General features: G+C 36.9%; 1 protein-coding gene across 5 annotated transcripts in view; it reads left to right on the forward strand.

Annotated features, from left to right (window-relative positions):
• Nucleotides 1–1,746: 1,746 nt before the first annotated feature.
• Nucleotides 1,747–13,790, forward strand: part of LOC149544890 (serine/threonine-protein kinase ATG1c-like) — a 121,422-nt gene continuing 109,378 nt past the window's right edge. Inside the window, exons 1-4 of one of the 5 annotated variants that reach the window (XM_089795444.1) lie at nt 1,950–2,167; nt 2,267–2,475; nt 2,615–2,728; nt 2,920–3,221. In XM_089795444.1, the coding sequence (XP_089651570.1) occupies nt 2,976–3,221 (246 nt within the window). In that variant the 5' untranslated portion in view covers nt 1,950–2,167; nt 2,267–2,475; nt 2,615–2,728; nt 2,920–2,975. The other 4 variants (XM_089795445.1, XM_089795442.1, XM_089795446.1 and 1 more) reach the window with 4 other exon arrangements.

A 13,790-nucleotide genomic window follows, 5' to 3' on the forward strand; every position in this document is an offset into this window, starting at 1 on the left:
GCCACTAGTAATTAAAATACTATTTAAAGTTTTTAAAGCGATCCACACCGAGTCACACCAACATAAATGACTAGAGTTATACATTACTACAAGGCTACTAGGGCCATTATCGATAATAGTGCAAAAGATAAAAAAGAACCATATCCCCACCTTTCCTATTACTATCATCATTAGCTATTACTAGAAAATACTGCATATCTTTGTCATCATTGTCTTTTCCTAATCATATACGAAACATAAAACTTTCCTTGTAATTCCTATCTTCACTATTATTCACACTAAACACATCCTTCTGGAGCACACACATGGTGGTAGCTAAGTTGTTCACCACCTTAAGGGATAAACAAAAGACATCTTGGAACTTTGTGTTCGTATCATCAATCCTATTTTATTCTCTCTATCTCTCCCAAACAATCTTGTCTTTATCACATTTTACAACAATGGGGGACTTATTCATAGTGGATGATATGGTCATATCTGTCGCAACCACATTTTGGGAAATATTGAGAGATTTAGTTTTAAGACTCTTTGAGACATGGGAGGAGTTGCTAGCAATAGGCAAACAACCCTCATTCTCACCCAAATTCTTGTCTTTGTCATCATTTCACTTTCCCCTCCTTTCGAGTCCAACTCTTTTAGGTTTTCAACATTCTTAGCTAGTTTGATTGTCAGCTTGGTAGATTGACAATGATTGTTGGTTTCTTCGATCACCTCAATATTAGAATCAATCTAGTGGATGTTAAATTTAGCTTTCTTGGAGGCATTGGCTTTCAACTTAGTGGGGGTGGGGGGTTGGTCATTTTAGTTTCCTTCAACTGCTTCTCCATAAACATAGTAGTAGGAGGGGTGTCTAGAGGATCTTGGAAGGTTTTAAGGGAAGGGTTTTTGATACATTTCTTCTCGATAGAGTTAGAGTCAATGATTTGGTTGATGGAGGTGTTGAGGAAGCAAGATCTTCTTTGACAATAATAGGCCTTGAGGGGTAGAAAGCGAGATGAAAGTGGTAGAGCCAAAGAATTAGGCCATGTTGGAGAATTGTCGATTCTTAGCTCGATTTTTTACTTCCATAACTTCCTTTCACGCGCTCTCTAAAGAATGTAGAAGAAAAACTGAAATTAAAATAGTACTATGATTTTTAAAATGGTTCGAAAAACATATCTGATAATGGTAGCAAATCCTAAAACACCCCTCAAATAGATTATTATTTGTTATGGATACTTTATTTAAAAGATTTTTATAACCCTGTATGTAACATAAACTAAACTACACTAAAACAATCATAAACATTTACTAATTTATAAAAAGAATTTCCATACACAACTTTCTTAAAATTCATTAATATTTTAAAAAAGATATTTCTCAATGTAAATTATCTAATTTTTTAAATTTAGATATGGAAGTTAGAATAGACCATCTTGACCCGTTCACCCATAATATAGACTTTAAGCTCTATTTTTAAGGAAGCTGGGTTCAATGGGACCCCAGCCTCACCTTAGTCGCTTCGAAAAAAACTTCAATTCCAAAGCAAAACAAAAACAAACTCTTCCCACTAGCATAAAGGACAAGGAAAGGAAATGACAAATGCACTTTCCATCTGTACCCATAAAAACATTCTAAATATTGATAATAACTTTTAAGCTACATGGATTGGGTCCCAGTTTTCGTTTGATTAAATTAATGAAAAACAATATTCAAGTCAAATGTACCCCCGCAATGATATAATCATTAAAGGTCATGTCTGCTCCTAACGAGATCATGGAAACCTTTGTTAAATGGATTTAGTACTGAATAGGAGGAGATCAATTATATGTCTTTCCTTTTTCCAATTATTTTGAAAAAAATCTTAAACGAGATCTAGAGTGCGTTCGAGGGAATGTGGACAAAGAAATCCCTTTTCTTGAGTGATGCAATTTCTATAAACTGGACACATACACATTAGGTATATTCTTATCTTCTTTAATATATATAATCATTAGTTTTTGCTTTTTTCTCTATTATTGCAACTAGACAGAATCCAGGCTTCAACGGGTATTTCCGCGCACAGGATTTATCGCCATCTCATATGCCAATCTAAGCGCTTCTGAATCCCCTAAAGAGTTTTTGAAATTTCAATTCTATTCTTCAACCGTTTTCTGCTCTCTTCTTGAAGATTTTTCCAAAAATTTGGGTGAGTTTTTATTAATTAATTTTTGAATTGTAATTTGGCTTACGTGATCTCATTTTTTTTCTCTTAATCCATCTTTTTTTTCCTCCCATGGTGGAGAAGTCTGTTTCTTTTGAACCAGTGCTCTCTTAGACTCTTCTTGCATCTTTCGTGGAGAGCTTTCTGGAATTGAGGGCTTCAATTGGGTGCATTAATAACTTATTTTTATTTCACTGTGGTGGGCGTAATCGTTCTGGATTTGGGTTAAGGATCCATATTATTATCAATTTTTGTTCATATACGTAGTTTCCCAGATCAAATTCGTGTTATGGGTGCGCAATTTTTTTGTTTGTCTCTCTTTTGAGTCATTTGTAAGTTTTGTTTTACCATTGTCGGATATGCCCATCCGACGGTTAAAAAGGGCATTTGTTTCACAAAAGTGGCGTTTTTTATTTAATCTTTGTATGGCAGTTACCCTCTTAAATTAAGAGGCAGCAGTGTGAGAAGGGATTTTAAAAACGAGGACTTGCTGGTAACGAGGAACATATAGAACTCTGCGATGCATTTGTTTTGAAAAAGTCTTATGTGAGTAGTTTTATATTGTACGAATTCGCCCTTTTGATGTTTTTCTCCTCCGTATTTTCTGATTGAAGTTTCCTTTCCCATCAAAAAGCTTGACCACTTAACATTCCCTCTCCTTTGAGAAACTCCCGGGCCTCTACCGAGTCCATAATTCCATACCTAAATATAGTTTGATTCGCTAATATCAATCTCAGGAGTGCTTTTGGAGAAGAATATTAGATTTAGCATTCAAGTTAGCGCCACTCAGAAGATGACAAAAAATGGGGATTTTTCTCCGAGGGAGGTGGGTGACTACGTAATCAACGAGCACATTGGATCGGGTTCATTTGCGATCGTCTGGCATGCGAAGCACAAGTTCACTGGTCTTGAAGTTGCTATAAAGGAAATCGCAACCGGGAAACACAACAGAAAGGTGTTAGAGAGTCTTGAGCTGGAGATTGAAATTCTGAAGAAGATTGATCATCCAAATATTGTACGCCTGCATGACATTATTCGGGTAAAGCCTTCCTCTAGCCTTGCAATAACTACAAAATATTGTAATTTAAAAATAAATAAATTGTTCTAATATATTCAAACGATATGGTGCCTAGTGGGCTTTGGTTCTAGATTTTGGTAATGCATATAACTTTAGTATCACGCTTTTCTGTTTATATAATCGGCAGTAAAAGTAAGATTATTTGAGTACATTTAGGTTAGAAAACTTAAGCCAATTTCTGTAAGAAGAAAACTATGCAGTTTGACATATTTTACATGGCAGAAGTGGAAATTGACTGCATGGTTATCTTTCTTTTTTCTTGTAGACAATTTTGTTAGAGGGAATGCTAGAGTTCTGATTCAAAGATAATTTCCTTAGCTATGATTCCTGTTGCTATTGCGGTTTAAAATAAAATTTGGTTCTTTTAACTCCATATTTAAAGCAGGTTGTGACGACAATCCTCTGTACTAGATTTTCTTTTTAATACAGAATTCACTGTAGGTATGTTATTTAACGGGGTTCTCCGAGGGATAATGTTATATTTTGCAGTGAAACGAATACTAATTGTATTAGTTCATATATATTATCTGGGAAGCATACTGCTTACTGAAGAATCACTAGAAAAGAAAAAGTGAAGTATGTTGCTTGCCTAATAACAAATGCAAGAGCCCTGATACTTAATGCAAAATGATAAATAGGGGGAGTACTCCAATGTAGGAATAAATGATGAAAGAGAATTCATAAGAGTAATTCCAATTAATCACGTCCCAGCAATCACTTTGCACACAAATGTTAGATATGTGACTTTTCCATGCTTTTCTCACGTTGCAGCCAGTGTACATATTATTGATGACTGTTATAAACTTATATGTGTTGTTTGTTGGTGGCACGAGACAAGATGGTTTCTATTTGAGAAAAGGCACAAGAAGTTGAGTAACACATCTTTGGATAGGGCTCCTAAGGTGTCATTTTTTAGCCTTGTATATTTGAGAAGATCTTTCTGATTCTCTATTATCTGTCTGCTCGCATGAGTAGGTTGAATTCTATCAATGCAAATTGACGTGTCAGAGAACTGCAATTAGTGAAATTTGTACCACCTTGATTGATCCATGCTACAAAGGTTCAGTGTCTTACATACTGTTGGTGTTTGAAAACGTTACCCATTTCCATTTACCCTGATGAGAACAAGATGCATCTAGGGGCAGCTAACTCCCATTATCAACACATCCATTCAGACACCAGGCCAACTATAAGGCTATACTCCTTCTGCACTTTAGGCTCTGTAAAACTTAGGCGGGTGAACCTATAGATTCCTTATATGGTACCAGTTATCAAAGCATACACTGAATCTAAAACAAAGCAGATAGAAACTCTTATTTCTCCTAATAACTTATGAAATAACATATATCTGCAGTAGCTAGATGCAAAACAATGAAATTCATAGGCTGAGTGAGGGTATTTTGTTTATAGCTCTTCAACATGAAAGGGAAATTCATTTGATTAAAGATGTTGATATCAGCAAGACCCAAGTATGAGCAACAGAACTTAATGATCCTATCTCTGACCAGTGCCTTATCTATTGGGCAATTAAATGAATCATAACCATACATCTCCTGGAAACCTCAAATGTATCTCTACATTAAGATCCCTGATCTATCTTTCACCTTGTGAATAGACATCTGCTACAGAATGAATCTCATACTTAGAAAATCCTATCATGAAATCTGCAAACCCTGTGACAAATATCAAGCAATTACATGGTTCTTTGTTCCATAAGCAAGACATTTTAACCACATACATTTCAAAATGTAATGCAACCTAATTCATGCTCTTTGATCACAAATTAGAAGAAATAACAGAGCCATAATTAGGAGACAAGATTCAAACTGAACTTCAAACTTTTGCTACACTTTATTTGTATTCCTTGAAATCAAATACATGAAATGTACAGAAAAAAACTCATAGATCACCTAACAGAAAAGAACTATCTGCATAAAACTTAAAATGCTGTTCAATACAAGAAGAAATGCTGAAGAATGGTTTCTCAGTGCAAAAACTGGAACCTTAACAATGATAGGAAGAAAGAATGATATAGCCTAGAAAAATTTTCGGATCTGTTCTGAAGATGACAAGTGTCCACTTGAAATTCAATCCTCTGTAACTGAATAACTTCTTCCTTCCATCATCCCTTCTGATTTGATTTTGTTTCATCATTAATCTGTAACAAACTTGCAAAATATCCTTGTCTAATGATGAAAACCCTTTACTTGCCAAAATATCTGATTGCCCCATGAAAAAGCCAGTGAAAATGAGTTTTTACTGAGTAAATCAGAACAAATTCAACCCTAACTGCATTTCCATTGCCTTCTACTGATATCCAGGTCACTATCTTGACAAAATAAATTTGAACTTCCTGGTATGAATATGGTTGCACTTTAGGTACCTGATAGAAAACCTCGTGTAGCTCAAAATGACTGATACCTGTGCAAAAACTGACTTCAGAATCTGAAAGTTCGTCTTCTCCCGATTCCAACGGTATATTGGAGTGCCCAATTCGGTTAAAATTTGCCCCAGATATGGCCGTTTGATCAAGCCTCTACTCAGTGGTTTGAAACATATATTTTTGCAAAATTTAAAACTTTCATATAGTTTAAACTATATAAAGTTTCAAACTTTATTAAAATGAACCTGACGTGAGATTTGAGAAAAAACAATAATAAAATATTAAAATTTGAAAAGTCTAAAATTTCTCCTCATTTTCTCTTGGGTCAAACTTCTGTTGACCAAATGCCACGTGTCACATTCTAACTGGTCCTCTATTCTGCCACCTCACTGTGCCAAGTCACACGTGCCACATTAGCGTCGCCATCTCGCTATGGCTAACTGGTGAGCATTTTCTCTTGGCGAGATAACGACGATCACACGATCTGCCACGTGGCACCATCTCCTTGCATCCGTTTCTCAACTTGCCACATCAGCGCGCATGTGCATCCGTCCAAAATCAGGCCTTCATCATGCTGACGTCACATCTTTACGTTGTTGCCAACGGCTGACCACGGCCCCATGCACGAGCTTTGGCTTTCACAAAAGCCTTCTATCTTGAGACATCTTATTATACACGTGTAGTTGCATTTAAAAACTAAAAGCATGCACCACATAATGAATGTGGGATAAAACATGTTCAGGCCCCTTTCCATAAAATGTCTCTGTGCTGTGCATTTTATCCATGTTTCTTTTTATTTGTGTGAGTTATCTTGCCAGCTCCATCCCTCTTTCTATGTTGCTAGAGCTTTCTTTTAACGCCTGGCTCTTATTCTTTCACAATGGTGGCGGTTTTACTTTTTATATACAGAGGCTCTCTTGATCCCCTTTTGCAGACGTTTCCTATCTCTCATCTTGCCGGCTACTCCTTACTTAGTCGCTACCGGTCTTTACCTTTCAACAGTGGATTCGATCTTTCTAAGCGTTATCTCTTCAACAAAACTGTTGTTTCCTTAAAAACGTGGCTCCATCTTCATTTTCAGCATGACTGTTTATATTTAACCATCCATTTTTCTTCCAACGCTGGAGATCATATACTAAGCTGCACCTTTCTTTAGCGCCTTCTCTGTGTCTTTGTATGGGCTTTCCTGCCCCTTTGACTGCATTTTCTTAGCTTGGACGTTGGGATCTCCTGCTTAAAAATTTGCGCTTTCACTTGTTATCTCATGCAAGACATGTGTTTCTACTTCCCTTGCTGCCTTTTAACTGCATTTTCCAGATAAGTGCCCAGGATTTCTTCCTTTTTTACATAACGTCTCCTCTCATTTCCTTGCGTGAGGTTTCTCTTAAAAACATGACTCCTGCTGAATGCTCCTTCCAATTTGAGTTGGCTTGTCTATGGACTCTTGCATATGAGAGCTCAATCACCACCTATTTCTCTCTGTTGCAGATGTAGCAAAATAGGAAGAGGATTGTACTTCATTCTCATAATATCTTTTTTAATTTGCAAACTGGAGACTTGTGACTGGCAAGAAAACACTTTTGCTGAAAAAGACATTCGCCATGACCAATTTTAGTCAATTTTTGCAAATTGTGAATTTGAATCTGGAGACTCGCCAGGTGGCCTTAAAAATTGATTCGATCATGTAACCAGGCCACGCAAATCGACATGAGTGTTCAATCCTGCATACTCTATCACACTACAAATTTTTTGCCCATGATGAATTCTCAGTCAAGAGATTTTAATTGCCGAACATCCATACTTCAATTACCCTGCAGGCAAACAATGTTAAAAAACATAAACTGGGCTCGGGTTCGGCATTATAAACTGAGTTATTGATCATTTGGGGTTTTGAAAACTAGGATATAAGTTCTTTGCCATGAAGAGAATATAATTCCATGTTTTGGGCTCATGATGAATCACAGGGCACATTTGGCGAATTTCCGAAAACAGGCACTTGGAAATTTTAACTGGAAAATGTGTCAAAAAGTGGTTTTTGGCAAATGTACGGACATAAGAAAGTATGTAAATGGATTTGTCACGACTTAAGAACTGGCATACTTCAAGGATTTTCAGGACACAACACAATGGTACAATTCAATTAGGCTTACCAATCACAGGATCAAAGTTATAACATGCCGAACAGGGGTAAGGATCAATCTGGATACCTTAGCCGTAACAAAACAATGCAAACTGGGTTTTTGATCATGTTAGCAAACTGATCAAATGGATTCGACATGATCTCAAAATTGGAACATATGAAGTGTCTTACCCCTAGAACACTATGCAAAAAGAATTTTTTCATTTGGGTCAACTGGGTCAAAGATATGATTGGTCGAACAGGGCTTCCCAGAATTGTGAACCAGCTAGTTAAATGCACAAAAAATAAATGACCAACTTTGTGGGGTGCAAAACCTAGTCAAACAGATTCGAAATGACTTGAAAATTGAAACATAGGTTCCCTATTATGGACACTAAACATCCCCAAAGTGACTAGTCATGACACAGTCCTGGGTAAAAGATATTCAGATGCAAACTGGGCCTCTGATCGCTATTTGACACTTGGACAGAATTGCAAATTTTGACACTAGCTCAAAATGGGACTTCACAGAATGATTCGGGATGATGTTTCAGTTTCATAGAACACATAGACGCACTAAATGAAAGGTGTTAGAAACATTAAACACCTCTTAGGCCCCAGACCGACAACCAAGTACAATCTCATTTAAAAGCATTTAAGGGCTTGATTTTTTCAAAATTCTTGAGATGTGACTAAAAATGAAGCATGCAATTTTTAGTCCCAACACATACTTTTCATGTATATTTCATTTTTGACTCCCTCTTTTTGTGCATTGGTAATAATGTACAAAGTGGAAGAAGATAAGCCTTCACTAATGCAGGTTTTGAGTTTCAGGTGATTTATCTTATGACAAGAGGCATCTATAGATGAACCATTCCTTAACAAATAGAAGGACCTGAAAAACTTGAGTGACTATTTTATGTTCAGACTGTTTGAAAAACAATACTATCATACTCATATGACATGATAACAGTAGACATTGAGAGAAGAAATTCCCTTTGATGAATTTCATTGCTAGTATTATCCTCTAATTACCGGCTTGATTCCCAGGGCTAGTTTTTTTTCCCTGCTGAATGCTAACACAACACCCAAAGGCATTTTTCTTTGGATAAGTACTGCCAAGGGGGCAGCTCCTGTTATATTAATTTATAAAACAGAGTTAGAGCTGTTCATGCACTGCAAACATTATTCCCTCTGCACATTCATACAGCCTATCTATTTGTGGAGGAGAGAAGAGATCCCCATACATCCCAATGAATCAGGCAAAAGCTGAGGGGTTCTCCTTTCTATCCCATCCTTGTACAGATTCAAAGTCTTGTTCACTGTTTCATTTGAACAGCATGGACATCTAAAATCCCAACAATTAGGCCTCGACTTGGGAACAAGGGTATGACATTCATCATGGCTTTGGCCACCACCTCATTTAAATCGGCAGCAAGGAAATAACAAACGACAAGGTCCATGTTAAATAGTCCATTATGGGAGGTACACTTATGGAAAATCTCTCAACTAAAGGTTTAAACTTTTGAAATACAGTAAATGCATTTGATTTATTTTAAAGAAAATATACCCATAATTTTCTATTGAAATCATCAACAAACAACAAAAAATACCTGGACCCAAGAATAGAAGGAGTGGCCATAGGGCTGCAGATATCGGCATGAACAAGCTGAAGTACCTGAGAGGCTCGCCATGAATCACCACTAGTGAAAGGTGTGCGATGTTGCTTCCTAGCCTGACATGCATCACAAACTCTTAGCTGCTGAGTCTGAGTCTTTGGCAAACTCTTCTCGAGCAAGTTGAGAGAGATAATACACATTTAAGTGTCCATACTCCTGATGCCAAAGTTTGCTGACAGAAGACCGTTGAGCAACCATAGTTAAGTCCTGCGAATTCCTAGAATCAATAAGTTAGAAAAGACCACGATCCTCAAGACCCACTGCAACAATAGATTGAGTCACCCTATTAGTGATGATACATTGATGTGAAATTAAGGTGACATCCAACTGTGGAGAGTGTTGCAACAACTGACTGATTGAGAGTAGATTTAGTTCCATCCTTGGAACATAGTACACGTCGAGGAAAATAAGATTCCTCCTAACAGATTGAATCTGAATGTTGCCTTTGCCGACAACTGTGTACTCTTCTTTGCCACAAAAAAAATAGAACTTGAATAAGGTTGGTAGTCAGTGAATTGGTCTCTGCGGTGGGTGAGATGATGAGAGGCACCCGAATCAATGTACCAGGCAAATGACTTAACATGATTTGCAGGTCTTTTGGCCATGAAGGCGTAAAAGGCAGATTTCGTCTGCTTAGCACTATTTGCTTTGGGTTGCAAACTTGATTGTTTATATTGGGCAGCTAAGCAATTTCGACATTCAACCTTCATGTGACCATACTTGTGGCAATAGTTGTTAGAAACAATGGTCCACCAAGATAACTGAGAGGGGGGGGGGGTTGAATCAATTATCCAATAATTAAAATATTTATCCACCTTAAATAATCTTAATCATTCAACCAAAGTAAACAACAACCATACAAAAATGCACATAGACAATTACACCAGATATGTTAACCAGGGAAACCCTTGATCAGAGGGAAAACCCCAGTGGGAATGATGCCCACAAGATGATGTACTGATATAAATATTCCTTGTTAGAGGATGGAACTTGTTACGAGTCTATTACAACATTTAGTACATATGAGTCGCTGTTAGGAGACTTTGAATCCTTGTTAGAAGATTTCAACCCTATTAGGAGTTGTAGAAGACAGATTGACCTGCTGTCCAAACAGCTTTTGGGGTAAGATCACCAAACTTACTATCCAACTAATCTCTCAACTATTCCTTGCACAATAATTGTATGTACTGTACTTTAACTTCTTTCCTCTGCCGTGTCAGCTGGACCAATCATTGACTGAGCTTGTAGACCAAGTCATGAACCTCAGATCCAAGTATCAAACTTCGGATCACACAATGAAACCTCGGCAATGAAGTATCCTTTACATTCGCTCTGCTTTGCTTATCTTCATATTCCGCTCTTTGCAATCATTTGTACATCTCATCACGTCTCTCTTCGCACTACTTCATGATAAAGGAAAATGTCCTTCCTTTATACCGAATCCATAAAACAATTCCCTGAGTTAGCTATTACACCTTAATTAATTATTATAGGACCTCATTAAGAACATGTTACACTTAGCAATAATATTAATCTTCCGCCTTGTAACTTGAATAACTTTTCGTACATGTAACATTATAAGGAGTGAGCTTAGCTACGTCATCTCCAGAATGTCTTCTTCACATCTTTAACTTCGGCTTCACAGAATAACAACTCTGCTAAGAGATATAACAAGTTTACCAGAACATGCCTCTGTAAACTCTTTTGCAGAACAGTCTTCACCGAAACTTGCATAACTTCTTCTAGACATAATATCTTGTGCTTCCAAGGTTAGTTGCATATACTAGACACTTAGTAGTATCTCCCTTTAATCTCGCTTAGTGAAATTACTGAACGATCTATCAGTACCAACTTGATCTTTTCGCTATTCTTTTGTTAGATACCATAGAAAACTGCTATATTGACATCAATGACAAACACAGTCATGAATGTAACATATCATAACGATAATGATCTAATCATGTTTCCACAATACTCCCCCATGGAAGTATCATCAACATTCGTGCTTCCAACAATAGTTGCATTGAATGTTCTTTTTCTTGGAGCTTTCTGAAGCTGGAGCAGAGGACTTCTGCTGAAAAGATTGCTAAGACTTGCTTTTATCCTTATGAAAGGAATTAGATGTTAGAATATATAGTCCACCAATATAACTGGGGGGGGGGGGGGGGGGTGAACCAATTATCCAACTAATATCATAATTATCAACCTTATTAAACTTTAACCATATAAGCAATATAATCAGAAACCACAACAAGATACTCATATGCAATAACACCAAATATGTTAACTAGGGAAACCCTTGATCAGAGGGAAAACCCTGGTGGGGATGGTAGCCACAATATGATTTATTCCTTAGTAGAGGATGGACCCTGTTAGGAGTCTATAACAACATTCAGTACATATCAGTCCCTGTTAGGAGACTTTGAATCCCTGTTAGAAGATTCCAACCTTGTTAGGAGTTGTGGAAGACAGATGGACCTATTGTCCAAACAACTTTAGGGCAAGACCAATGAACTCACTATCAAAATGATCTCTGTATTATTCCTTTCAAAATAATAGAAATGAATAGTACTGCTCCTTCCTCTTTCTCTGTCATGTGAATCGGACTTTTGCTCCTTCTGATCTTGTAACCAGATCACAAATCTCGCATCTAGTAATCCCTTGGATTGCTTACTTGCATTCACCAAACACTCTGCTCCTTTTTGCACTTCGCACTCAATACAATGATCACAACACAATACAAAACAAGGAAGACATCTTTCCTTTAGACCGTATCTTCAAAATAATTCCTTGAGTCGGCATTGAGGTTTTCCCAATTAATTATAATAGGATAATTAATTCATTCATAATTACAATAGCACTGTTGGCTCACAGTCTATGCAACTTCTCACACGTGTGACAGTAGGGCTTGCGTATTCGCTAATGTCATCATCAGATTGTCTTATGTCACTGGCTGACCGCGCATCTCCAAATTATATCTCTACTAGAAGATATAATACATCAGAAACCGCTTCTTAGGTACTCTGTTTCTGTATTGCTTTCTGTAAATCAGTCTTATCTTTCGTACATCTTCAACTCAAGTATTGCGCATTAAACATTAACATCAGGTCATAGTATCGAAAATGTCCATGAACGTGCATCACCAGACAATCAAAACATTGTTCGTACAACTAAGATCTCTGGTTGTTGCTTTGCCAGTCTTCCCAGATTAACTGCGTTGTCATCAATGACAAACACAGTCATGAATGCAACATATCCATACTTTCCAATGCATAGAATACTCCCCCAATGTAGTATCATCAACATTCATGCTAACAATCTCCTCCTTTGGCATTGATGACAACATAGATGAAAAACATTTAAGTTCCAAGAATACTTTGCTGCTTCTGTTCTCATCTTTTTAAATCCTCTTCATCAGTCAAATCTGAAATCCTCTGGAACATTGTTCTATTCTGCATCTTCTTAGGATCGGCAACAATTGTTCACATTAAACAACTCACCATACATTAGAATTCTTCATGTTGCATTCGTCCTTCTTTACATGAATCTTTCTAAATCACCCTAATAAAGTAGAGATTTTCATGCACTTTGCACTCTTCTCCCCCATACACACTTGGGAGATCTTATGTTTTTCATGCACTCTTCTCCCCCATTGACATCAATGACTAAGGTCTCATTATGTCAATTTACTGCTTCAAGTCTTCAACCAGCACAAGTGTCCAAAGACACTGTTCAAGACCAAATACCAAGAGTCCTCAATGACTCAGCTCATCACAAATACTCCCCCATACAGGATGCATCAACATTCAGTCCAGTCTAACAATAGTGCTTTGTACCATTGAACTGATGCAATCTTTGCATCATCTACTCAGAATTAGGTAGGGGCATAACCCCAAGCATACCTCTCAAGTACTCAAATGTATCTTTAGATAAGGGCTTCGTAAAGATATCTGCAATTTGATCTTTAATACTCACATTTTCCAACCTAATCTCTTATTCGACTGCCTTCTCTCTCAAGACATGATAATAGATATATGCTTAGTCATAGAATGCAACACAAGATTCTTAGACATACTGTACTTGTGTTATCACAATAAATGATAACAGGTTCTATAAACTCAATCCTAATATCCTTCAACATTTGTTTCATCCACATAACTTATTTACAATTATTAGCTACTGCTACATACTTTACCTCAGCTGTACTCTGTGAGATATCATACCATATTCCATAGTCAGATGTTCCTTTCAAATATCTAAATATTCTCTTTACTGCTGCATAATGATACTCCTTAGGATCAGCTTGAAATCTAGATACAATCCCAACAATGTTTACTATATCTGGTTTG

Source organism: Cupressus sempervirens, chromosome 8 (genome assembly GCF_028749045.1).
Source record: "Cupressus sempervirens isolate cs-2001-9-10 chromosome 8, ASM2874904v1, whole genome shotgun sequence".
In the NCBI taxonomy this organism is placed as follows: Eukaryota; Viridiplantae; Streptophyta; class Pinopsida; order Cupressales; family Cupressaceae; genus Cupressus; species Cupressus sempervirens.